This window comes from Geospiza fortis, unplaced genomic scaffold, assembly GCF_000277835.1.
Source record: "Geospiza fortis unplaced genomic scaffold, GeoFor_1.0 scaffold131, whole genome shotgun sequence".
Taxonomy (NCBI): Eukaryota; Metazoa; Chordata; class Aves; order Passeriformes; family Thraupidae; genus Geospiza; species Geospiza fortis.
Genome location: NW_005054391.1, coordinates 366,927 through 394,799, shown reverse-complemented (window position 1 = coordinate 394,799; position 27,873 = coordinate 366,927). Strand labels below are relative to the sequence as shown.

Genomic DNA, 27,873 nt, shown 5'->3' with positions numbered 1-27,873 from the left:
TCATGGATTTGCAGGTTTCCAGTTCCGGTTAGGGAAGGTAGACAAAGAAATATTGTCTGAAAAAGTCTGGGTTGATATGAAAGTTTCCTGTGAATGCTTTTCAGGCTGTGATTTTGAAACATTTTATGTTTTTTAATACAGTGGTGTTGGTACCTGGAAAGTGGGAACACTTTGAAAACTTTTGTCCTGAAGAGTGATGTTCTGAAAGTGAATACAAATCTGGAGTTCCTGTAGGGGAAATGAAAGTGTGGACTTATTTTGCTGTTAAAACCAGAAAAGATTAGTCAATGTGACAATTCAAAAAACAACTATAAAATTATTTTTGGTAACTGCTAACAATTACATCAAAAACTTGAAATAAATGAAGTACTTTCAAGAGGAAAATGAATCCATGTAGGTGATTCCCAGCTATAGATGCCTCATTTGCACATTGTAATGGATTAGTTAGCATGTGTCAGGAGCCTGTCTCAGGATCATATTATTATTCTCATCTGGATAGGATGAAGATAAGACCTGGCTGAGGATGCCTAAGCATTAAATGTGGTGTGCCATATCAGCACTTCAGTCAGATTCAAACAAAGGGAATAAAGACTTTAACATTTCTATACTGGTTTTCTAGATTCTCATTTCAAGGATTAAACAGGAGAATCTTGAGTCAAAAAAAAAAAAAAAAGGAGGCTCATGTTTTTAAATTAATGGATCTCTGTTTCCTGCTCATGACTTCAGTTTTAAATCCTAGGCATAGTCTGTCCATCAGTGTGGGATGATCACCTCAGGACTTTTTGCACAGAGTTTACAGATCTGATTGTCACTGGTGTACAGGCACTCCATTTTCAGTAGATCAAACTGACAATAAAAAGCGTAATGTCTGGGGATTTCACATATTTCTAATTAGCTGTTTTATAGAAAGTAGCCAAGGGCATAATAATGAAGGATCCATTACTCCAGGTACTTCATATGCCTTATATGAAGGGATGCATTTATAGGAATGCAAGGCCAAGAATCCAGCAGGGCAGTGGGGGGAAAGAAGAGGCAGAAACTTTCCTGAAGACTTTTTTTCAGTATCACTGTGAAAGGCCTCAAGCCATGAAGCTCTTTTTACTACCCTGGGACTCTTTCCAACATCTATTGCAGAGGAATTTTTTCCTGCTATTCTTTCTGAAAATAATTTTACATATGATTTGGTGTAAAAGAAGCCACCCAGACAGAGCAGTCTTTTCAGTGCTGACCTTGAAATAAAATCCCACCTTGATTTGTACAAGGGTAAGAGTTTTATGTGTGACAAACCAGCATTCATTTCTGAAAAATAATCTGAATCCCTATAACTGCTCTCTAACAACTTCCCACCCTATATCAAGCTGTTGAAAAAATAAGTCCAATTTTTGTTTTTAAATCTCAATTATTAGTCTCAGAATTGCTAAATATGCTGACCTGGGTAGCATTCAAAATGCAGAACTGAAAGCTGAAAGCAAGACTTATTTTTTCATTGCTTATTAACATGAGGTAGCCAATCATCCAGGTGATCCCAAGCACTACCACTACAGAGATAGTGCTAATCATATTTTTCATTAATGAATCCTTTTTATTCCTAGAAGCACACACACAAAATTTTATTAAATTTTTCTCTATGCCATTTAATATCTGAGTTTCAAACTTTTTCTTTTTTTCAGGGCTATATTGCAAAAAGGTATTATTAAAGTGAGTTGAGAAGATACACTTCCCTACATTTGTTTGATGTATCATTCAGAGAAGAAATCCAGAAAAAATAGATGTAACCAAATTTATCAGACTAATCTGTGTTTGGAGTATGCAGCTTGTATGTATATGTTTTCAATTTAAAAAGTGAGGTTTACCAAGGCAATTGAAAATTAGTATGTTAGCTATTGTAAGTTTTTTAGAATGCTTATAAATTCATCCAAATGCACTTAATTTTCAACAGACGAAGTACCTGCCCGTGAAGTTTCTCTCAAGCCTGAACAGACTCAGAGATAAGGTATTTTGTTTGCTCCAACCATGAAAATTGTACTTAAAGAAATGAAGAAACAGTACAAAGTTTTGTTGAATGGATAAGTCCCATGGAATTAATAAAATGAAAGCAATCCTTTTTTAAATAATCTAGTGTACACTGAGGGCTTGTGACATACAGTCTATGACAATACATGGAGTGTTGATGTAAAACTGAGCAAGCAAATCTGCTTCAAGCTGCTCAAGAACTGGCGTGATGTTTGGCTGTGCTGAGAAATTCATCATTCTCGGTTGGACCTGCTCTTCTCTCACTTTTAGGGGTTTAAATTGGGAATAACTGTCATTGAAGTTGAGTGACACTGCAATCCAAAAAGGGGGACAAAATACATTCATTGATATGCACTTGAACAAAGTCTAACCCATTGTAACAAATGGAATTCATTTTCTGCCTGCTGAAAATATATATTTCTTTAAAATAAAAGATTTTGTCAAAAATCTGAGTTTGTGACAAGAAGGTCTGAGCTGGTGACAAGAGACTGAGGAATAAATTTGCAAAAACATGACCACCATCTGGAAGGGAGTTTGTGTTTACATTTCCTGAACAAGTCTGCTTTTCTTTCGTATCCTCCACTATTGCCAAGGTGCATTCTAAGCCTGATAGCCTGCTTTGGTATGTGGGCACTCCAATTAATACCTATTCCAGAAACACAGGGCAAATAGGAATATAATTATTATAGCCAGATTTTAAATACATGTGAGGTATGTATATTTCAGTACATTAGTTTAATTAATTTGTTTAATGTAGGTACTGAAATGTAGTTATGCACTTAAGTGAAGGGGTGGAGTATCAGTTAGGCTGAGGGTGTCAGCAGTTTGCATTTCAATTCACGGAGGACTGCACAGTCTTGCAGGAGGATTCAAGGCAGATGTAGATCCAGTACCCTAGATCCTTAGTAAGGAGAAAATGTGTTTCTTTCTAGTGAATATCTAGGTTGAGTAAGGAGTTTTATTTCTTTTGGGTACTTAGAAGTAGTATGCAAAGTAGTATACTAACATGTCTTGGTTTGGAAAGACAGGTGTCTGCTAAGGAAGGCAGGAGCCTCCCCTGAAATGGAAAATGTAAACCCCCTCCATCCAAATTGCTATAAATTTGAAATTAAGGTACTCTCTGGGAAAAAATGTGGGAGCAGGAATAGCAGCTCTTTACTAGGGAAGAAAATAAAAAGATAAAATAAACAATGCAGTAAACTAAAACAACACTGAAAGAGTCAGAACACAACCTGACACCCTGTTGGTCAGGGTGTTGGCAGCAGTCCAATTGGAATGGTGGCTGCAGTGCTCCTGGAGTGTCAGGTGTGGTTCTGTTGGAACAGTGATCCTGTAGAAAGATGTAGTCTTCCTCTGAAGATCCAGTGGAAGAGGCAGCTGTTCCTCTGGGAATCCAGTGGAGAAGCTGTGCTGGTGTTCCAGAATCTCCAGATTATACCTGGGTAGGAGTGCTTGGCTCCTCCCTCTGGGCAGAGCATCTCACAATGGGATGTTATAGTTCTTATCAGTCATGCAGTGACATTCAATAGCCTGTTATCAGCAGATGTCCCCCTAGAGGGAGGAGTGGTTGTGGAAGAGATAAGGAAAACTGCCCAATGAACAGAAGAGAACTGCCACACAGATGGCAAACAGAATACAATTTCCTTGGCAATCCAGGACAATACATCTAGAATTGTATTAATAATAAGCCATCACAAAAGGTGTGGGATAGCAAGTGTTGTAATAATATGTGGACTTAAAATTCTTCGTGTTATAAGTTTAGAGCTTTTCCTTCCCTGTCAGTAGCTGCAAGTGTTATTGCAACTACTATGGCAGGGATTCCTAATTAATAAATGAGACATTAGCAATTTATTGTTTGGTTGCACAGGCATACCTCCCTTCCACACAAATAGCTTATTGCCTCCTGACTTCCATAGATTTTAAGATCTATGTTCCACCTACGTTGTACTAAGTTAAAGGGGATTTCTGTAGCCTAGACAAAGGGCAGGACTGAGGGTTGTGAGCAATATTTTTCTGAGGACAGCTCATATCCATGACTTGCTGATTTTTGCCAGCAAGGAGCTTCAACAGAGCTTCCTGAGCCAACACCTGTGGTGACAGAGCAAGCCCCCTCCTGGGTTGTAGTGGGCTCCCGTATCACAACTGTGCAACCCTATGTTCTCGTCAGCAGTGAGAAACTAGTTTAGGAACATATTGTATCAAACACCTTTGTATTTCATACCAGACTGATGCAGAGTGTAACTTTTGCCCTGCAAGAAGCTTGGCTGTCAGGTTTGCCTCCTCAATCCCTTTGCTTCACTTCTTGTCTTCTGCACCTCCTGCCTGCCAGTTCACACTAGGTAGCACGTCTCGTGGGGAGGAGCCTCATGCAAAACATTTTATCCCGGTAATAAACATGCTCCTTAAAGTCTATTCCTTCTTCATCCCTAATAGAGACCTTGCAGTTTGCCATGCACTGACTGTGGTCTCAAAAGAGATCCAAAAGCAGTAAGTCAGAATCATTGTGGTTTGGATGTGTGTAACTTGCCACAGGACACACAAAAGGACATAATGCTGTGCTGTCATTCAAATACCTGTGGAGGGAGCACAGTGCCACGTAGCCAGGCAGCATTTGCTGAACTTTTTCTGGTTTGCATGTGCAGTCCGAATTCTAAATGTTTCCGAGGAATTGCCTCTACAAATGCAAGGCATAATAATGGAACAATAAAGGTTGAAAACTGCTTGGTGGGTGCCATCAGAAACAATACAATACAAAAGCTGAATGCACAACATGGAAAATACTGGTGCCCTTGTACACTGTATTAGAAGAGTTTCTTGAAACAGGCTGAGATTTTCACTTTACCTTGCCAGCATCTGTCTGAATTTTTCCATTGTCTGGGTAAGTTCTCTGAAAGAGAAAATGAAACATTCTCTGAAAGTGAAACATTCTCTGAAAGTTACCTTTCAGTTTGCAGTGTTGCTTCTAACTGCTGTACTGACTTTAGAATGTGTTCTTTGCTTATTAATAAATAATATATCAAAATAATATCAGGCAGTCATTGCTTTTGGATGTATTCAAAGCTCTGGCTGGGAATCACTAAATGAGGAATTTAAGTCCATATATGTGATCACCATGACTGAAAGATTTTTTACTTAGTTGGCAGAAACAGATTGTTGAATGCTTGATTACTGTGAAAATTTATCCTGCAGTGACCAGGCTATCAGTTTCAGTGTTTTATCAGGTCAATGAGAACAAGCTCAGGTTATACCAGTAATGTGAGCAGCAACAGGAGATTATTAGATCACATGGCACTAACCCAGAGACAGAAACACTGATTCTACTTGCTCTCTGCTGATCTCCTATCTTTACAACTCTCCCTGAATGTACTCTGTACTATATAGGTGCCACATGGAGAACTTTCAATCTTGCCCCATCCAATTACTGACGTAGTTATGAGGAAATGTCCAGGCAGTGGCTTCGTGCCACTGACCAGGAATAAGTACAGCAGTGCAGAACTGAGTGCTGACCACAGGAATGTTGCCAACAAGAAGTAGTGCAGCAGGACAGCCACAACTGTGCACCAGGAGTCTGTGGGAGTATCCACCCTGTCAGAGGTAAGGTGGTACTGGTGGCATCATAAGGAAGGTATTGCTGGTAGCATCTGGTGGTGTTGTTGGTGCACTTTCTGGAAGTATGGCTTTCAATTCCAGAGATGAAGATGATGTTAAAAACGAGCATAGAAAAGCAGAGACTCATTAACACCCACTTTATAGATAAGTTTTGAGTTTTCCTATTGGTAGAAATATGTTTAGGAGAAAAAAAAAGAAGAGAAAAATGAGAAAAATTCTCAAATGTTTTCTCATTTTCATTTATACTAAAAGCAAGCTAGAGAGGAGAAACTTTAATATAGACAGAAACTAAAACAATAACTTATTTGCAGAATTACACCATTGATTTCAGACAGCTTAACAAATCTATCAGTTTTAGGATGAGGCCTTGACTGACAACAGTTTGGGATGGCTTTTTTCCCTTTCTGCTCTTTTTGGAATCTTTTTCATCAGTGTTAAGAAGTAAGTTAGCATAAAACAAGTATTTCTAACCATTCTCCAGAGTTCAAGAGAATAATAAACCTCCACTTCCAAACTTTGTCCTATCTCTGAATCACAGAATCAATTAGGTTGGAAAAGGCTTCCAAGATCATTGAGTCCAACCTATGACCAAACATCACCATGTCAGCTGGACCCTGGTACTGAGTGCCATGTCCTCTCTTTCCTAAAACACCTCCATTGGCATTATATATAGTATACAAACACTATTTTAATCTTTTTATATATATAGATAACATTATCATAAATAAATACATTTAAAAGGCAGAGGCTGAAAGCTCCTACAGTCTTAAAAACATGAACCATGATGGAATTGCTCCAAATCTGCATTAGTGCAAGCAGGATGAGAAACAGGCATTAATCTATTATAACTTTAGCTCTGCTGGCATGACTTCCCTCACTGTTCAGAGGGGATTCACAGGACAGCATTAATCACAGGCATGTCCATCAAGAAAATTTGCTGCAATTGTGTTTGTATTAAGTCATTCACAATAAAACAGTAGCACGAGCTAGCTACTGCCTAGGAAAAGAGATAACTATTTACACATTGTAATACCAGTGTATGGGGGGAGGTCACACTGGTGGTGGAACACTGTGACACATTTTTAAAGTCTAGAATTGAGATAGTGAACTGAAAAGCTCAGTGTGTATCACAGACCTGTGTGCTCTGGGTCTGTGTTGTCAGGGCCTGACCAGGGTAGTGACAGAGGTGACAGCGAGTCCCAAGCCATGCTGTGTGGTTTAGCTATTTTTGAAAATAGCATTTGCTAACCAATAATATTGCAGTATGTTCTAAACTGGCTGCTTTTAATTGTTTTCCTCAAAATACATACAGAACAAAATATTGTAACTTAGTGTAAAATACTTGCAGTTTAACATCTTCCCTCTTACCTAGTGAGTATTTGAAACAAAATTATAATAACCAGACCAGCCATGGACAATCCAACACAAATATAAGAAATATAATCCAAAAGCTTTTCATATTTATATTTTATATGAAATGCCCAGAAAACCAATTGTATCAGTTATAGGAGATGATAAGAGATACATTTCTTTTTAAAGTTTCTCTTTCTGGTTGCACATAGGAACAATAATGTTTCAGTAAAGTTATGATCATTGCTAGCCACTGCCAGAATTTTTAGGTTCCACAGAATTATTCTAAACCCCCAAACTAGAGAAGCTTGTGAAAAACACCAACAAGAGATTTAACAATACCAATTAAATTTTCATCAAAATAGCAGATTAAATTGTTCATAATAAAATGCAAGGTGACACAGACTTTACAAAGCAGCTTTTAGCTTTTCATACTGGTGAGCATTGTGAATTTTGACTTCTTGGTCTAAGGTAAGATATTACAAATAATTATGAATTGAAACCAGTCTATGTTTGCATAGTGAGAATAAAGCAGCAAGTAAATGTAAGTGTATTGAATGAAACAGAAAATGCTGTTGCCTTTGCATAAACAGATGGGAATCTTATTTAAAGTATAGTCAGTTTGTGCAAAAAGGACATGCATAACATAAAGGGAAATACAGAAACAAGTAAATACTACAAATTTGGAAATGCTGTTCTGTGAAGACAGTAAAAATGAACTCTGAAATGCTGGCACACTGAAGTTAGTGACCACAGATATGTGATTTTATCCAGGGTGTGCTTTGTTTTGAGAAGCTGAAATAAATACTGAAGGAATAACAAACATCAGAACTAGGCAGTCATTCCTAAATAGTCTTGTTGGTAAAAGAGGGCAATATATAAAACTTTATGGTTGAAAGCTTAATATTTACAGAGCGAGTGCTTTTATAAACATATAAGCAAAGGGAGTAGTTAATGCTAAATCCTCTGAGTTATTTACCAGCACAAGGGAGTGCCACAGCTAGCCCAGACTCCAGGAAGCTCTACTCTTCATCTGGGGACACTTCAGCCTTTAGCCAACCCCTCATCTGACCACCAGCTGCTCCAACAGAGGCGCAGAGCTGGAGGCTACAAAGGCTGAGCAGGGGGAATGAATTAGGCCAGCCCTCCCTTGCTAAGGAGCTGCACAAGCAACTGGGCACAGGCACAGGTCGTGTCAGAGGGAGCCAGGACTTGCCAACACATTTGGCTATTCAGCAGCTTGGGCACAACTTGCCCAATTTGCCAGATCTGCCAGAGGGCAGAAACAAGCACATGGGGACACTTTAAACTCCTGTGCATTCTAGCTTCAGTGCACCTATGCCCTCGTATTGCCATGCTGATCTTAGAGTTAGAGACAATCAACCAAACAAAAAAAATTAAACAGCCTCGGACTCTTCCCATTGAAGAAAGGACAATGCCCTACCATCAGAACAGCAAAATTAGTGGTGTGATTACACCTGCGTCGTTTACAGGGTAATGCCAAAAGTCACAGGCATGACCACACAGCTGCAGTTCAGATGTGTCATACCAGGGATTGGGATTGCAAGGAGAAAAAGTGGCTACAGAGACACAGAGATAGGCACCAGCAAACTGTGTGAACTGACAGTGATCTGATTTTGAAACGGGAGCTGACAGCTACTAAGCAATATGTGGGTTTCATAAACCTTGTGAATTATATCAATAACAGCACAATTTGGCATTTAAAACTTACTTTATGTGCCTTTCTCAGTCAAGATTGCCAATGAAATTACCAATTCCTGTGAATTATCCAAGTGATCAGGATTCAGGCTTCCACTGAGTAAGCATTAAAGCATTGCCATTTGAATTATTTGTTAGCCAAACAACAGCTTTCAGGTTTTGGTAGCACTGTTACTGCCAACCAGAGCTGAATCCACACTGGAACAGGAAGCAAACAATGATAAATGGAGTGGCCCTTCCCTCCCCTCCTGCAGCACAGTGGTGCTCCTGCACTCACGCACCAAATGCCATGCAGACATTTTCAAACATGCTTCTGCAGGGTACAGCAATTAGAACTACTTTTAATGAGCAACAAGCAGCTTGGAGTGCAAATAAGAACTGAACACAAACATTCATGGTATTAAGTAGTTCAATTAAAAATTATGAAAAAATATAGGAGTAAAAAAGTTTCAGTAATTTCCTTAGAAATGACACATTTCCTGGATCACTTAGCTGTATGGTTCTATGGTGATGATTACTGATCTGTCATATGTATGTGTTTGAGCTCAAAAACTTTTTTAAATATTGTAAGAAGAAACCAATTACTGTTTTCTGGAGAAACCATGCCAAATTTGAATACATATCATCTAAAAATTCAGGGGGTTTGGCAAATGGACACTCACATAGGAGAATTGTCTGCAAGAAAGCAGTAACATCTGGCATCAGTTCCTGGTGGAGGAAGGACAAAATGGTTTTATCTGGAAGTAGGAGTTAAAAGATAGCATGAAAAATGAACATTCCCCACATTAATATGTGTATTGGGCTGTGCCAGTCATGTTGACTTTTTTCTTGTTTTCCAAAATTTTGGATGTTTTCTGGAGAGAAAGACTGTCTGCCATAGACCTGGTTGTTTTTATTCTTGATACAGGACTAATGCACCCTAAGACAAATCCCCTCTGGTATTCCTATGACGTTTTATGGAATACACTTTTGCTCACAAATGTCCTAGTTTAGCAGCACAGAGTCAGCAGTATCAGCTGTTATATACAGAAGTTGAAGAACATTTTCTATGCCACTTGTTCTAAACACAAGAAGCCTGCACTATGCCCATGCACACATTCAGCATTTACAGATTTTTGTTTAGATGTTTTTCAAAATCCATATAAGTAGTTGAGAACACTTGCTATTCCTATGAATGTTAAGGGAGATCTTCAATTTTTGCTGAGGTGGAGTGTGAAAATAATTATTACCCTTCTCTCAATATCATTTCTGGAGGAAAATACTGGTAAATGAGAAAAATAAATCGTAATATATGCACGCAGTCCAAATGGCCAGACTTTTAATAACACTAAGAAATAATTACACCAGGGACATTTACTGTTAGTGCAAAGTCAGAAGATAAGAGACTGCCTGGACTTTTGCTTTCAGATCTCACTTTTTGACTGCCTGGGGTTTTTTTTCCACACTTCTACCAAAGTAGAGTTCATCTAGGTGATTTAAATTGCTCATCTGAATTGTAGTTTAAGTGAGGAAGTAAAATCCTAGATTATATAATAGGCTTTGTTATTGGTCTTATGCTTTCGACTTAAGATCAAGAGAGGCTGATTTGATCTCTCTCTAATCTGATAATCAGGTGAGACTAATGTAACTGTATTTGTACAAAATATCACAGATGTGCACTTAATAGGGAAGAAATCTGTTGGGACTTCTTTTAAGACAAACTCTGGATTTGATATCTATCTGTCTTGAGGGGGGTGTTATGTTATTCTGGCATTATGATGAAGGCTTTGATTACATGATCATGCTGCTTTCCCACAGTATTGCTTTCTGAAACAGTGAACAGAAATGGCATGACCAGTTAATGAGTTATTCATTAATTTTTGTTGTCAGGGCTGGGTGTGTGAGGTTATTTGGTTTATCTCTTCACATATTTTTCTAACCCTGGTGAGAGAACTGAATTATAAATTTCTCTATGGGCTTGTATTCAAATTGTGTTCATCGTTATGATGTCTAAGTGCTCTACTAACCTCACCTTTGTTATGCTGTTGTGATTTCTCAGTGTTACTGACACTACCCTGAGAGATTAGGACAAGTCAGCTGGTTTCAGGTGCCTGGTTTGAAACTCTCGTGATATCAGAAATGCACATATTTGAAGAACTATAATCTCTTTTTTTTTTTTCTTTTTCTCTTGGTCAATACCAATTTATCCTCCAAGCACTGCAGAATATAAGTAATGGATATCTAGAAAAATCCCAAGTGAGTAATGCAATTTGCAGGTGTTAGGATGTGGATGTCCTGACTGACACCTGACAGCAATAGGAATTTTGGTTGAAATAGTTCATGTCTTCAGATTTCAGGCAAAGTACGTACTTGTTTTTGATCTCAATGTTTGTAGAGTTATGGTCAAAAATTCAACACACCCTCAATTTTAGAAAATAAAACACCTGAAAAAGTCACAGATACCAAAAGTATTCCAACCATTACATGTACATTTGCATTCTTCTATAAATAAGATTCTCCAGCTCATTTGATGTTTGCATTTCTTGTACCAGGCATCAGCATGCATAAAAACCAACCAGCCAAGGGTTTTTTCCCCCCAAAGGAGATTTTCAGTGAATATTCATTAAAAATTTTCCCAGCTGCAGTTTTCAAAAGAAGAAAGGGCTTACTTAAAATGTTGAACAGTATCTGAACTTCAGTACTGAGGTCAGCAATAAGCCCAGGAGCATTTTCCTGTATTTCTGGTTTTGTTGACTGATACTTTCCCAGTGCTTGTATCTGCAACAATTAGCAGTGTATTAATTAGGATTTATGATTCATAAATGTGTTCATTCTGTCTAGGTAAATCCAACAACACACAGGACTTACTTCTCTGTGCCAAAAACAGAATCATAGAGGAGCTTAATTTCAGTGGAGCAGACTGGATTGCAACATTGGGCTGTGTCATGTTACCAGTGAAAGAAAATTCCTCCATTGCCTTCATGAGGCTGCATCAAAATAATGAGTGGGATAAAAGTTATAATTATTTGTTATTATACAGCTACAGGTTCATTTCTGAGCTTCCTGTCTGATTTGGTTCTCCAGTGGGTAGTGCTCCTCATTTCCTATCCCCATCTTTTCTCTAAAGCAGAAGAATCCAGCAATGTTTATATTGGTGTGAATTGGGAATTACACACTGGAGTTGAATGGCAAACATATTTTGATTTGTTCATGAACTGCTTTCATCCTGAACCAGAAGGGGAAATGGGGAAATGCTGTTGACTTACATCTAAAGAAAATGGCAAAAGCTCAAGTTACCTGGTTATAGCATTGACAAGACTATTGTGGATGAGTTCTATTGCTGCCAGAGATGCCTGAATCAAGCAGAAAAAAGGCAATATTCAAATGTAGTTGAGTAAACACCCCATGTGCTACACACTGAATGGGCAAAGTAAGAACATTTAACAAGCATTGCTTGAAAGTACACAACAGAGTATAAAAGTAAAGGAAGCCATTCAAGGGAGCACAAACTTTGTGCCAATGGGTTCATAAAGCTACACTTTTATTAATTTAGTCAGTAGAGATTTAATTATTAACTTAAACATTAAATGATGCTCATATTAAAATTGCAGATGTACATCTAAACAGCTGATAAGTTTACACTCAGCTCTGAGAACAGACCCAAGGGTGATTCCACAAGTACATGCTTGAGGATGCTTAAATAACTCTGCTAAATGACAAAATTAATGCATTTGTTTGCAGTGTTATGTACAGTTAAGAAAAAGAACAATGTCTTTTCTGCTGGTGGAGGGGGAGACAGAATTGATAACACAAATATTAAGCCCCACAAGTCTTATTTTAGTCCTAAGAAGACTCATCTGAAAGTCTTCTGAAACATTTGGCTTTTTCATAATCTACAGCAGTGATGTTCTGTCTGGTCAATTGGTCTGTCATGGAGCTGAGGATTTGAGTGTTACTTGAAATAACTGAAACCTTCCTGGAGGTCACAGTATCAACCGGTGAGGAAAATGTCATTTAACAGAAACAAAAAGAGAAAAGGCAAGAGTCACCACTTCATAGCATTCTCACACAAAATAAAAATAAAAATATACAAGTAATTTGCCATCTAAAATCTTTATGTTAATGTCAAATTTGTGGTGTTTGCAAACTCTCCCTAGAGATTGTTTTCATGAATTCTTGGAGTATCTTGGGTTGGAAGGGAGCCCTGGAGGTCCCCACGCCCAACAGGGACTGAAATCAGGCTGTTCAGGGAATCACTTTGAATATCCACAACCTCCCTTGGAAAACTGCTTGTGTTTGAACAGTGTTAAGGACAAAAATAATATCTTATTTAAATGGAATTTCCTATATTGCCACTTAACTCTGTGGGCACTCATCCTAAAACTGCACACCTTGAAGAACAGCCCGGCCCCATTGTTCTCCCCACCTTGCCATGAAGTAGCAGCAGGACCTCTCCTTTGTCTGGAGGTCACTGAGTTCTGAGTCTATAAACTTCTCTGCACCTTTCATTGTTCCTTAAATAACCACAACAGGATTTGTTGAAAGGCCATCAAAGGAACTTGACAATTGTCCTCTGGAACAATCATGCCTCTCAACACAGGGTGTATAACCTGCACTGAGGACATTATCCTCACTTCAGTACATCATACAGAGTGTCAGCTGGGAATAACATAAAAAGAAAAAAGAAACAAAACCAATAAAATATTCTGCTGCTAGAGGTACCAATAATAATTGCTATACGTACTGGTTGGATCCAGTTTGAGTTAGTTAGCACTGAATGAATAGAGATTAAATCTCTGTAGCATCTTTAAAGTCTAAACACAAAACCAAGCTGAGGCACCTAGCTGTACCTTCATATAATATATGAAGGTATAGCTAGATAACAATGAGACAGAAAATCTGCCAGTCTTCAGGTCAAGTCATGTGGTTTTTAATCCCATCAATGAATAACTCTACTGAATTGCTTCAGTAACTGAATTGTTCTCAAATTATTTATGTTGGGAAGCTACCAAAATCAAGATTAATTCTATCATGAAGCTTTAAAGCGTTGATAAAACTTGGCAGGTAAGCAGGTAAGAAAAGTGAATGTCTTGCATAGGGAGGAGGAAAATTTGCATTTATAATTACTGGAGATAGTATTATTTGACTTGAAAACATCTGCATGTGCACGATGGACCAACAGTCCATCATGAACACCTGTGTTCACTGTTTGTGGTATTTGTTGGGTCCCCAGGATGAAGGAGGAATGAGGAATCTGACTCTATGTTCTTAGAAGGCTAATTTATTATTTTATGATATTATATTATATTAAAGAATGCTATACTAAAACTATACTAAAGAATACAGAAAGGATACTTACAGAAGGCTTAACAAGATACTAATGAAAAACTCATGACTGACTCCTCAGAGTCCCGACGCAGCTTGGCACTGATTGGTCATTAAGTAAAAACACTTCATATGAAACCAACCAAACAACCTGTTTGATAAACAATCTCCAACCACATTCCAAAGCAGCAAAACCAGGAGAAGCGATCAGATAATTATTGTTTTCATTCTTCTCTGAGGCTTCTCAGCTTCCCAGGTGAAGAAATCCTGGCGAAGGGATTTTTCCAGAAAATATGACAGTGACACACTGTTCTTGCTTCCAACTTCTAGCAAGACCTTGGATTCAAAATAAGTAATTCTATTTAAAAGTAATCAAAGCCTTTTAAACCTGGCCTCTGGATCACAAGCATGCACACCTCCTGCTCCCATTCCCCAGCTCCACAAGCTGCCCTCAGCTCACTAGATGGCAGCCCAACATCACAGCTCCCAAGAAACCCACACATTACTGATGGCAGCAGAAAAAGCATGTGTCACACCTTACTGGCACTGGAAATAGCTACTTATAATATTATATATTGCTTTGAACCGTTTAGTGAAGGCTATGTACTGGAAAAATATGATATTGAGCTCAAGGGTTTCTCAGGAAAGGATCCAAGCAGGTGAAGCATTGGGTTGAAGGTACAGTAGTCAAGCAAAAATGCATGAGGAAAGGACTTCTCTCACTTAACGGGATTGTACCTGGTGTATTTTTTTTTCTTTTTTTCTTTTTTTTTTCAGTTGGGACTAGTGATAAGGAAGTGAAGCACAGAAGTAGCAGAAGGGAAGCAGTCACTGTAATGTGCATAGTCAAGGTCAGCTCTCCATGTTTTACAGATACAGCAGGGCTAAGTCTTAGAGATAGACTTAGGAGTTGTGGATTTTATAGATGGCATTAATGCAAGAGAGTTTGAATTTGTATTCCTGATGGACAGAAACGTTGACAGAATGGAAAGGCTTCACTCTTAATCCTCCTGAACTTGTTGGTATCAGTGTCACCCTCATGCCAGTCTCCCTTTTCACTGGTTTGGTACCCTGGGTCAGCATCGCGTCCACTCAGAGGCATTTGCTGTGAACTAGGAACCTGGCTGAGGAAATTGCAGGCCAATTAAGAAATGTGAAATGGGATGCTGTATTCAGGCAAACCCAAGCAAAATAAAATTATCACTGCTGGAAATTCAGGCCATCTGCAAAGCAGACACATGCCAAGAATGCCACTGGGAAAAGGCTTTGGTCATTCATTTTGCTTTCTGCAAAGTTTTGAGGAACATGAGATATGTTTCCTGCCCCAATTTTCTATTCCCACTCCCTGTTTTGTTTTTTTTTTTTCACCCAGGACAATGCAGATTCTCAGAAACTGTTTAAGTAGTGATTTAAGATTACCTGTGATGCTACGGAGTCCAGATTTTCATTACAATTCAGAATTTGGAGAGGCTTTAAAGTAGGAATTTTCCTTTCTCTAGAGCACATCCAGATTCCTATTGGAGCATTACCTGTAATTTTCTAAAAGCAGCAAGATATGCATTTAGTATAGAAGTTCTCACACATTCACATGACCTCACTGGGACTTAAAACTGTTTTGTGGCTGTGATACCCTATCCAGTGTTATTTTCTGTTTGCTTGTAAAATTTTGTCTTTCAGTGTTACAAGTGACCATCAATTATTTAACTATTTGTTGTTCTTTTCAGAACATGTGGTTTACATTCATGTCAGAGGGGCTGCCATTCTTTATGTCAGATTCAGACAGGCTTTAGTTATATTAGAGCTGCAGAAATACATCTTTTAATTGGGAAGCACTGGCATCAGCTCTGAGCTGCCAGAAAGACTTTTTACATGTCCTGAAAAACAGAGTTTATTTGTCATGAAAGAGATGCAAAGGGCACGTGCAGCAGCCGTGCAGCCCTTACTCCTCTGCTGGGGCACTTCATGGAACCTCAGTTGATGGGAAGCATCCTGAATCCTAATGCTAAATTGTAGGATATAAACAGATTGTTTTACTATTAAAAGGCTGTTCAGGACCCTGTCTCTCCTCCCAGCCCCAGACGGGCACGGATCCATCTCAGCAAGTGTACCTGAAATTCTCTGCATTTGGGGTAGAAAGCTTTGCAGAAAAGTTTGTGCTCCTGAGCCCTGTGCTGCAGAGCTCTGGCTTCAAACACAGACCTCTCATCTGGTCTAATAATCCAACATGTTTCACAAACCTTGTATCAGCTTTTGGGAAATGGGAGCAAAAGGAAAGAAACACATACCAGTCACAGAATCAGGTGCACATTCCTTTTGGAGTGGCCATATTTACCCACTATAATCTATTCAAAAGTAAGGTTTTTATATTGCTTTCAAAATGTTCACTGTCTCAGTACTGTAGTCACAGAAATTAACTGCTCAGAAAGAAAAATATATTTCCAGATGAAATATTTTTTAGCATAAGGATCAGTTTCCAAAAATGAAATAGTACTGAGACAAGAGAAGCTCATTGAATATTTTTTTTGTAAATGAAGTTATCTAAACCCAAGCTTCTAAGCTGCCACAAGTGAAAATTTTGAAGTGAGTGAAGCCTTAAAAGCCCATACTTTTTGCCATTTCTTCTATTTTCACTGTTTTAATCCTAGAAATTCTGTAAAATAATATGAAGCCTCATCTTTGGTATCTTAATATCCAGGCAGAAATCAGACTTGGTAACCTAATGGCACAGAATACAGCAGGGGACAAAAATACAGACTTTTGAACAATTAATGGGGAGCAGTCCTTTGGTGACTCTAAACCATGATGGGTTGGATTTGGCTTTTGGTGCAGGACATTTCTGCCCTGCTGTCTGCTGGACTGGGACATGCTGAGCACCCAGACCCCACAGCTGGTACTGGCTACATCTAAAGGCAGCGTGGTAAACCCTGACCAGATCCAAAAGAGCAGCCTGCTACATTCTCATGTACCTTACTGCTATAATTTAACACAAATTTACCTCACAAAGCTGCAACCACTTGGAAAAAATATTGCAGCACACAGGCAGAAAATTTTTGCTTCATCTTAAGACTTGTAACATCCTGGTTTTGCTAACTTTTGCTGATTCAGGCCACATTTCAGCTGACTATGTCCCATTAGCAGGACTGACTCAAAGCATATTTATGGTCAGGGTCCTGAGGGGGCTTAGGAAACCTGGAGTGTTGTCTGAGTTCTGGCATGGGCTTTCATGTCAAGTTACTTAACTTTCTGTGCATCTTGTTTTCTGCAGGGTCTCAGTTTCCCACTATACAACGACACTTTCCTTCTACACAAATTATTACCAAAAAATAAGGATGCAAATTATTACCAAAAAATAAGGATGCAAAGATGAGATCTGCCTTACAGCACCATACCTGAGCCTTGCTTGCCAGAAGGTGGCTAGCAGGACAAAGTGTCTCAAAAATCTGGTGGAAGGAACCTCTGGAGGGCATCTAGGCCAATAAGAGGCTCCACAACCTCACTAGGAGATGTGCTGCAGTGACATGATACCTTTCTAAATCCAAGCATTTCTCTTCATGCTCAATCTCAGCATCTTAAACTGCAGTTTATGACTCTGTGTCTTGCTTTACCCTCTGTATTACTGAGAGGGTTTGTGTTTGATGGTCTTTGCACCTCCCTCTCAGCTAAAGGCTCTGTTAGCCCTGCCCTGAGTCTCCTCTTCAGCGCAGTGAACAAGTTCAGCTCTTTACCATGCATCCTGCAGGCCACCTGTCCAAAGCTCCTCACTGTCCCCACTGTATCCTGCTGATCCCTCTCCAGCTTCCCTAAGTCTGGTTAACCTAGCAAGGTGGCAAAAGTAAGTTTGCATTTCCCAGTGGTGCCTCACCAGAACCAGGAAGGGCAGGGTAAAAGTGTCCATCAACCATCTCCCTCCACATAACACATCTGCTCTTCCACCTTGTTTGCAGAGAACCACACACTGCTGGCTTATACTGAACTTGGCATTTACTGTAATTCCCAGGTAGTTTCCAGCATGCCTGCTCCTCAGCCTCAGAGTTCTGGCTCTGCACCAATATCCCTGGCACGGAGATTGGCACTTATTCCTCTTGGACACTGTGAGGTTTCTCTTGGAATGGTCTTCAGCTTTCTCAAGTTCTTCTGCACTGGAGCTCTGCCTTCACTGTGTCAGCAATGCCTCTGCCCCACCCCAGGCTCAGTGCTGTGGGTGGACTTGTGAGAGGACCTGCAACTCCTCTTGTCATGTGTCATGGCCCAGGCTGTGGGTGAAGGCACTGAATGGTTCTGCCCAGCTATTGACCAGTGGCTCTGCTTTTACAGCATCCTGATCAAGCCACTGATTGCTACCCTTTGGGCTTGCCTGTTGAGTTAATTTTCAGCCCAGCAAGTTGTTCATTCACCCAACAGATGTGTCTTCACCTACCAAACAAGAACACTGAGGGACATGGTGTTGAGGGCATCTATAAATCAAAGTGTATTGCATCTTGTTAACTACATGCAGTTATTTCCTGTGGCAGACAGTCAGATTGGTCCTACATGTAAATCCATGGTGTTCCTGGTGATCTTCTGGTCTCTCATATGTATGGGAATAGACTTCAAGAGGATATGTTCCAAAATGCTCCTAGCACCTGAGGTAAGCCTGACTGGCTTATGGTTCCCCCAGATCTCCTTCTTGCCTTTCTTAAAGGTGAGCATAATATGAATCTTTTTCCAGTTCTCTGCGGCCTCTCTTCAACACCACAGTAGGTGACAGGAGCCCACAGGGGCATCAGCCAGGTCTTGAATGAATCCTCTCTAGACCCATGGATTTGAATACCTTTGTGATGATCCTGCTGTCCCTCTGAGGGGTGAAAGCCAAGAGTAAGTTACTATAAACACATATGCATTCAGACAAGTTTTTGTGGGTTTTTTTTTCTTTCTAGTTATTCAAGCCTTGATCTGAAAGTGGTTTGGGCTGGTTTATGTACTTATACTACTTGGTTTCAGACTTAGAAAGGAGAGTCCATCTGAAATAAAATTTTCCCACTGATGCAAATCCCAAATTATTCCAAATATTTTAATGTCATTAGGATCGCTCCAGATTAAAACAAAACAACACAAAACAAAACCAAAGCAAACAAAAAAAGACCCAAACAGAACAAACCACAAAAATAAAACCAGGCCCTTTGTCATGACTTGTGAAAGAAAATAACCATGACATAATGTAGAAAAGCAATGAACTATGAGCAAGTGGAAATTTTTTCATCATTGGAACAAAAGTAATTGGGTTACAAAAGTTGTCTACACTGTATGCCATGCTCTCTCTTCCTGGCAATAAACTGGATCACCTCCTCCATACTCCCAGTTCCTGACTGCCCTTTCTTCCAGCCTCCTCAACACCTTTAGCACTGTGATCCCATGCTCTTCATGCTCCATCACATCTCAGCCCCTCTCACCTCTTAGATCCATCTTTATATTTTCAGTACATAAAACATGCATCTCCATTTTGTTAGCTGGTGGAGAGGAGAAAAATGTCATGGATAGTTTATGCATCTTAGTGACTGGACTGGATTGCCTGGCCTCAGCCTCCTCACTGGTGGCATAATTCTCCTTTCCTTTTCCTCTTTGAGATAATTATAGGGTTGATCTCCTGTACCCAACTAGTGATATGTGCAAAACTCATAAGATTTTGAGACCTTTAAGATGTGTAACCACCTAGTAAATTAGTTGGAACTGGTCAGCAAGTTAAAGAAGGTGCCAAGAAAGTGGAACAACAGACAGATGGACAGTATAAACTTTCCTTGGGAAAACAGAGTAAAATTGAGGGTTCATAATTTCAGTAATGTTTGTTATGATTTCAAATTAATTATGCCTGTCCAAACATTCGTACCTCATGTATTTTAACAACTACAACTATTAAAATCCATTCTTTAAGGCAATTCACAGCAAATCAAATGCAGAACACTAGAGCAGTGACCAAAAGAAATTACAGAATCATCATAATGTTTTGTTTCCAGTGCTGAAATCCCAGCCATGATTATTTTATGTAAGCCAATGATTATTTTATTTAAGCCAACTTCTCTGAAACATTTTGCCCAAATATTCCAATCAGTCATGAACTCATACAATCTATCATTGTCTGTTGGATGTGCTGCCCATCCTGTCATAAGGGAAATAACATGGAAGACCTGAACTTTCCATCTACCTAGCAGTCCTCACCAAGAATATTTTCCTGGGTACACTGCAGATATTTTTACGTCCTTCTGACCAAATGTGTCACATCATTTGACAAAAGCCCAGCTGACACATGATCATGTATTTGTGTGCCATACTGGCCACATTGTGGGCTGCTGGCCTGGGGAAAAAGGAGCTGGGGATTTTTCCAGCCCTGGAGATCCTGCAGCTCAGTGAGCTGGCAGCCTCCCAGCACAGGGCAGTGCACAGATGCCATGCTGTGGCAGAGGGGACTGAAATGGGAGTCAACCAGGACAGCGCTATTCCAGGTGTAGGAAATTTGACTCATCCAAGACCAGTGACAGCAGGAGCTGAAGGCAGGCATTGTTCTACAGGGTTCTGAGGTGGATGGTGTCCTCAAACACAGGGCAAATCCAGACACGGCAACACTGGTCACTGAGACCTGAATCAGATTTTCAAGTCACTGTGATCTTCTAACAGGGGAATTCAAACAAAGGCCAAATTGGCTAGAAACAGGCCACAGATTCTCAAAACCTGTAATGTCTTCCCCAGATGTATTATTCCTTTGAGGTGGGTGAAAAATACAGCCTCACCAAGCAATAAGAGCCATGGCACTGCTTGCAGATCCAACCCTGCTGAGCAGATCTCAGCAGCAGGAAAGGTCAGGGATCTCCCAAAGTGGAGGTGTTGCCAGAAATGGTGCCAGCTGCCTGTGCTGCCTGGCTTGTACTGACCTATATGACAAAGAGATCCCACCCACTCCTCTGGGCACAGACAGGCTCCATCCCCAGAGCTGCCTCTGTGGAGACAGAAGCATGGAGGTTCCATGGGTTCTGTAGTGCTGTGCAAATAAAGAATCAAGGCATGTGTGTGTATATATATATATATGTGTGTGTGTGTGTGTGTGTGTGTGTATATATATATCTTCATCAATGGATATGTAAAATAATACATCTAGTTAATCTGATGAAGGAAAAAAAGAAACATGATATTTTTGAAGCCTCAGCTAAAAATGTATATATGACACATAATCTCACCCATATACTCGATCACTTGCCCCAAAAACCAATGACATGAATGTGGGGTCAAATCTTTTAAACATGAATTTGCATTCCCAAAACAATATAGGTGGGAAGAGTTGTGTGCAGATGCTGAATGAGCAGGAGTGTGGCCCTCCAGTCTACCAAAAGCTCAAACTGTTAAGTCCATGAAACACCCAAATTACTTTTGCAGGAATTCACAGGACCAAGAAGGCAAAACAAAGCCACAGATTCCTAGTGCTGAAGGGCCTGGCACAATAATAAGGACGTGGATAGTCACACATACAAGAATCAGATAAGGATGCTATGATTTAAGACAGGCATTATAGGATAAAACAGGAAAACCCCATGTCCCAAACTCAGCCATAGCTTCTATACTCACTTCAGGACAGGTGATGATTTTTATTCTGTCTTTGGGCAGAAATAGTGGGTTTTCTTTGAAATAGTCATTGAACCGGCTGCCACAGCTTCAGGAAACAAAAAGGCACAGTCTAAGCAACAGCAGAGAAGTTGAAGATCTTAGAAATTTCTGAATGTATTATGGTATTTCCTGTGTATTATGATATTTCAGAGCAAACTCTGAAAATCTTAGGTTTTTTTTAAAAAGAGACTGAAAAATCTTGAGTGGCTAAAGGGATATTCTGCTGCAGAAATTGCAACAGGGAAGGGGTGGGTGGACCTCAGTCTTGGAAAGAAGGATCCAAGAGCTGGGGGATCTCCACAGAGCAAGGTTTGCTCACAGTCAATCTCATCAGGTCCCTAAGTGAAGGATGGAGTTGGAATCCTTTCCAAAAAGGATCACAGTGGAAATTGCACACCCATGCACTGGGTGTATGGTTTCAAATAATGCAGAAAACTGGATTTGAGGACTGTCATTCGATCTGACATTTTAATGCCTGTGTTTTGAGACAAACTGACAAACAGAGTAAAGCCAGAACATTCAAAAGTAAACAGCACTGCCAGGAACACGTGTCATTGTATATTTCTAATGTTCTCACTGAACTAAAGACATTGCTTAACTTGCTCTTTAACGGGATTCATATAACTGAAGGATTATTGCAAACTATAAGGGCTGTGCCACGTGGCAGGGGTAAGTCTATTCTTGGCACTCTTTGCTCAGCCTTTGCTCATGTTATTGCTATTTAGCAGTTATGTTTCAGGCTGTCTCAGCTCCACATCTGCAGCCAGATGTCTCTGATGACAGTGGAATAACATCTAAGTGTAGCTAGGTAATGTCTGTCCCAGCCACCAGCTCTCCAAAACACATTGTCTCTCCATTGGAAATCTTACAGGAAGGAAAGGGAATTTTCTCCAGCAATTGGGATTTGTGTGGCCCAGATTTGTGCAGCCCTGAGCAGCTGTGGATCTGTGGGAGCCGGGTGTCCGATCCTGCCATTGTTGCTCCCCTGCCCAGCAGCACTGTCCCACCAGCCAGGCACTCAGTGGGGCTCATGTGGCACAGGAGTGACCCTGGGGCTCAGCCACCTCCCTGCTCTGGACTGGGAGCCTGGGCACCCCCAGGACACTGGGGAACCTGCAGCACAGCTCTGAGCTTCTGCCTTGCTGGTGAGCACAAGCCCGAAGCAGCCAGGCCAGGCAGGACCTCATCTGGCACCAAGGATCCCAAAAGCAGGGAGGGAGCAGGGCTGCCCTGCAAACGCCTGGACCCTGGGCTGCCTGCTGAGGAGCAGAGCCTGGGACAGCCTCAGGTGGGAGCAGTGCTGGAGCTGCCTCTGCAGCCAGCTGGGGCAAGGCTGGTGAGGGCCTGCAAAGGAGGGCGAGGAAAGAGAAAGGTGAAAAGGAAGACTGGGATGACACTCCTTTGGAAGCAATGAAGCAGAAAAGCAGGCAGCTGTGGGGTTAAAAGTTCACATTTACCCCTGGAGGTGCAGACAGAGCTGCCATGAAGCCATGCAGCAAAGGGGAGGTGACAGCAAAGGGGATCAGCCTTCCCTTTGCTTTCCCCGAAAGAGTTCCTCTGTAGCAGCGTGACACTTGCAGAACCTGTTAATGCCAGACAAAACTGTGCCTCTATTTACAGCTGCCTGGTAACTTTTCTTAGCCTACTGTTCAAGGTCTCATGAGGCTTTTTTTGTTTCAGAGAGAAATCTGTCTGTCACAAATGCAAATTTCTGAGCTGACTTATGTAGTCACACCTATTACACATGCGGTAACAGGCTTAAAATCATGGGGTTCTTCTGGTTTAATTTTAAGATTCAGAAAACATCTTTGTCTTCTAAGTTTTGCAGACATTAATCATGTCAAGAATGCCACTGATTGTTGACTGTATATATTTCTAAACTAAAATTATTAGATCCTTACATATTACCAGATCACCATGAACTACTGAGGGAGTTTCAATCAAGCATGGTGGGAACTGTTGATGCTGATACATGTGATTGAAGTCTGAATAAAGAAGAAACTCTACCACTATGCACAGCAAGCAATGCACCAGATGGGCATGGAGGTATTTTCCATGCCTGAAGTAGCTGCAGTTTAAATGCCTTCCTTAGCAGCTCGTTTGCCTGCAGCTGGGTTAGGCACAAGCAGAGGGATCCCTGTGCTGCACTGAGACTTATCTCCCTTCTCATCTGGGTTTGGCTCCATCGAGTCAAACAAAGGTCTGAGCATATACTGATATTAGCAAAGGTAGATTATTACTGACAGTAATAATTTAACAGTGATGTTAAATAATCACTGTTTACTTTTGTGTCCTTTCTTGGGCTAGGGAATTTTCAATCCCTACAAACATCTGATAAATCTCTTGAAGTAAATGTAACCTAATGAATCCTCATATAAACTTTTATTCAGGCTTCTTGGTCTTAAATCATGTCTGACTCTCTACTGGACAAGCAGCCAGGATTACTTGATTCTTTCAAAGAATTTTAAATATAGATCCATGTATAGTTTTGTGTCACTTCAATGCAGTGAGTATTTTGCTGAGGAAACACTGAGGAGATTTCTGCTCCAAGTTTGCACACAGAAATGTTTTACAAGAGTACATTGACCTGATTTTCAGATATAGGAAATGCAAGTTTCTGGTATGCTTTCAATAAATATTTCTACAATGCAAGTTGCAATGGAAACATGAACAGGTGCTATATGGATGCAAAAATACAAGCATCTGCAAAGTAAATATTTCCTTTTTAAGATACAATTTACTAGACTAGTTAGAGGTTTATTTATCTCTTTTGAAAAATAAATCGAATTTCTACCAAAAGGGTGAGAAAATGTCAAGACATTTCTCAAAGTTATATCAACACATATTCCAATGAAAACACTCCAGAGATTGCTTGTCATCCTCTTCTGTTTTACAGCAGCATACAAAGTTTGGGGTACTTCTTTAAACATTGTTGTAAGAAGAAAAATATTTCCTCCTCAGAAGCATGAAACATGGATATAATAATGTTTGTCAGCAATCATGCTTAAACATTTAAGGCATGGAAAAAGAACCCAAAAAGTTCAAATGGGGTAAAATAATTTCTTACCTGCTTTGAACCTGAGGAGCTGCCAAATACACAGCACTCAAAGGGTCACAGTCACTACACAACAGTGACTCCAACCAAAATTCTGTCCCAGTGGGGTGAATTGTTGGCCACTGTCCCACTGGCATGTTGTAGTGCAAGCTGGCTGCAATGCTATGAAATGGTTATTATACAGTCATATTCTTGTTATTAGCCATTAACTACTTGTCTAGTGATAAAACTTTAACCTTTTCTGTTCTAAAAAAAAAGGAGTTTTGGCATATGTGTGTTTATTACCTCTTGGGGCCTGACTCTGCTCCTCATTATAGATCTGCACGTACCCTGGGGGAAGTGGTGCTGGCTGGCACAGGGTGAAAGTCAACACAGTCAAAGTGAAGAAGAAAATAGAGTTATTTTAAGAATGAGTTGGAATAAACATATCTTTTTTGTCATCAGCCTTCAGTGGATTAATTCCCATTGTGTAAGTAGGGACAGTGCCTTGCTTTTACATGGTGATTTTTGCTAGTGAGGAAAGGAGATTTGTTTGGTTTTTTTAATTACCAAAGCAATTCTATCTCACTTTAAAAAACAGGCCTCAACAAGCTGATGTGATGTGCAGAGGATGTACAGAAATGCAGCCAAAAAAAAGGGTTCTGGTCTCTTGGGATGTGGCACAATTGTCTAGCCATTAGATACGACTGATACTGCTACTACTCCAGACTACAATTCCTTTAACACCTTACAGATTGTTATGATGTCTTTTCCTCTTATGAAAAATAAAAATGAGCAATGTACGTATTTATTATTTTAATTGATGGCAATCTGCAAGGTACTAATAATGATACTCATATTCAAAATATTCATACTGAAAATAAAAATTAACTCATGTCAGGTGACCAAGACACTTTGTGTTGAAGAAAACTCCTCCAGACATAGGAAAGACTATGGAAATACTGAAATTTTTAAGATTGCTTTTACAAATGGGAGCACCAAAATTGTTAATGCGCTTCTTCAGATAGCCAAATGTCTTTATAATAGTCTGCTTTACTCAGGCTGCGCCACCACCCCAGTGCCAGGCTGGTACAAACCTTTGGGAGGGACAGGGCTGCATGCTGTCCCTCTGGGCTCAGCTCTGTCTAGTCAGGGCGTGTCTGCCTGTCTGTCTGTGGCAGCCCTGTTCCTTGTCCTGGATCTTTCCTCTCTCCATGTTATTCTCATTAGCATGGGAAACGGGAAAGGGAGAAGATCCTCAGTGGTGGATCAGCAGAGGGACACGAGGAGGGCGCAGGGGCCATGGCACACCTGGTGACAGGTGAGAGTCCAGGGTGGCAGCAAACAGCACCCGGGGTCACCAGAGCCCTTCCACTGCCCAAGGTGACAAACTGCACATTCCCCCCAGTGCCAGAGAATGGGAGGCTTCATTGGAGAGGGGCAGGCACGGGGCTCTGTGGGGCAGGACAGCCATGTGAGGGGCTGGTGGCACAGCTCCAGTGGCCCCAGTGTGCATCCAATGGCCAGGGATCCCCTGGGCTTGGGAGAAATTGTGAGGTTGGCCAGACAAGCCCTGGGAGCACAAAGGCTGCATGGCCCAGATCTTCCACTGCTGCCAAACTGAGCAGCAGCAATGCTCAGCTGGACAGAAACATCTCCTCCTCATCCTGCTCCCAGAGAATGCTTTGGAGCCTTGAAATGTTAATCACTTTACAGCCTCCTGCCATAAGCAGTCAAATGTTTGCTTTCCTGCTGCTTAAAGGGATAAGAATCTAAAACTGGATCTAAGAGACACACAGGAAGATAATCATCCCTGAGCAGGACTCTTACAGACAAAACAGAGCCAAGTGTAATTTGGTTCTTGAAGATGGGGAAACTGAGGCCCAGAGCAGTTCAGTGACATTAAGCTCCATCCAGCTTTGCTGAACTGAGTCTGAGGTTTGTGGTATGTTGAAAGCATACCCAGCTACTGAATCACAGGTCTGAGTCTTTTGCTAATAGAAATGCTGCTAGATGAGTGCAGGTATTTTCAAATGACAAAATAGGAAAGAAATCGTAATTCATTCTCATGGTTACTTACACTGCCCTTCCCATGCAATGGAAAGAGCATCCCTGCTCCTTTCCTTTACATGGCTAACATCATCATGGATATCTTTGACTAGAATGTTAAGTTTTGGACTCTTAATATATTAAATACTAAGAGTCCAAAACTTTGGGTTGCAAGCCCAGCTTTGCAAATGGGGGACAGTTTGTCAACTGGGAAGTTGCAGTAGGATTGTGAGCAAAACTGATTGTGAATTTCTAACTTCATATGAGCACTTTACACAAAATACAGAGAAAAAAAATACTTAAGGCACCAGATGGCAAAACCAACACAAATGAATGACCATCTCTTAAAAGATAGTATACTTTTATTTATGAAAATATTAAACCATGTTTATATGATAGAATAACAAACTGAAAGGGAACCTTAACACTTGCAAATTTGAATGTGTGATGCAGCTGCAGGGAGATAAAATTGCTCTTGATTGACTGGATATGTTTCTTCTGCTTTCCTCCATTTCTTTTAAGCCTTAATTAGAGCCAAATGTTTCTTATTTCCTTTCTTTTTTGTTTTCAAGTGTGCACAAAGCATGGTGCCAGCAGTAAACACCATCTTTGACTTTTTTTAATGTGTCAACTGCATCTGAGTCAGAGTCACAAACCAGAGTAAAATTCCAGCAAAGGAGTGCAAACTTTCCCTCCCACTGTCATTCCTACTGGAAGATTGGCATTGCTGTTTCCTGCAGCACAGGAGCCATAAAAATCCCACCATGTGTCTGAGGACCTTGCCCCTGGTAAATAACACCAGAGGCAGGAAGCTGGAATGCTGTGTACCACGAACACAGCTGCCCCTCCCATGCTCTTCAGAGTGCTGGGAGTGATTTCTTGTTGTTTAATTGCTGCTCAGCTGTATGGATCTGCAGCCTGTTTTCCATTTCTTCCCTCCTCTCCTCAGGGAGGCAGAGGCTCATAACCACAGCATAGAGGCAAAACCATTTCTGCTCCAATTTCGTGCCTTCGTTGTATGCTTACATTGACCTCCGAGCTGCCATCTCTGGCAGAGTGTTTTGTCAGTAAATGGCAGAAGTCTATAGGTGAGAGATTCCTTTGCAAACTAAATTGCTTAGTATTGCTGTAGTATTTATATTTATGGTTTTCATCTACTTTTCTAA

The 27,873-nt window shown here is 40.4% G+C and overlaps 1 protein-coding gene across 1 annotated transcript; it reads right to left on the bottom strand.

The window, feature by feature from the left end:
• ADGRG7 (adhesion G protein-coupled receptor G7) lies at positions 1-27,753 on the bottom strand. Its single transcript, XM_014308890.1, is given in 18 exon segments — positions 1-117; positions 1,432-1,588; positions 3,771-3,834; positions 5,423-5,608; positions 5,611-5,783; positions 6,991-7,104; positions 8,418-8,450; positions 9,311-9,428; positions 11,340-11,441; positions 11,530-11,657; positions 11,968-12,023; positions 12,498-12,564; positions 12,566-12,642; positions 15,415-15,524; positions 20,898-20,996; positions 24,692-24,757; positions 24,760-24,833; positions 27,734-27,753. Coding segments are annotated over 18 exon segments (1,761 nt in total).
• Between the last annotated feature and the right edge of the window lie 120 nt (positions 27,754-27,873).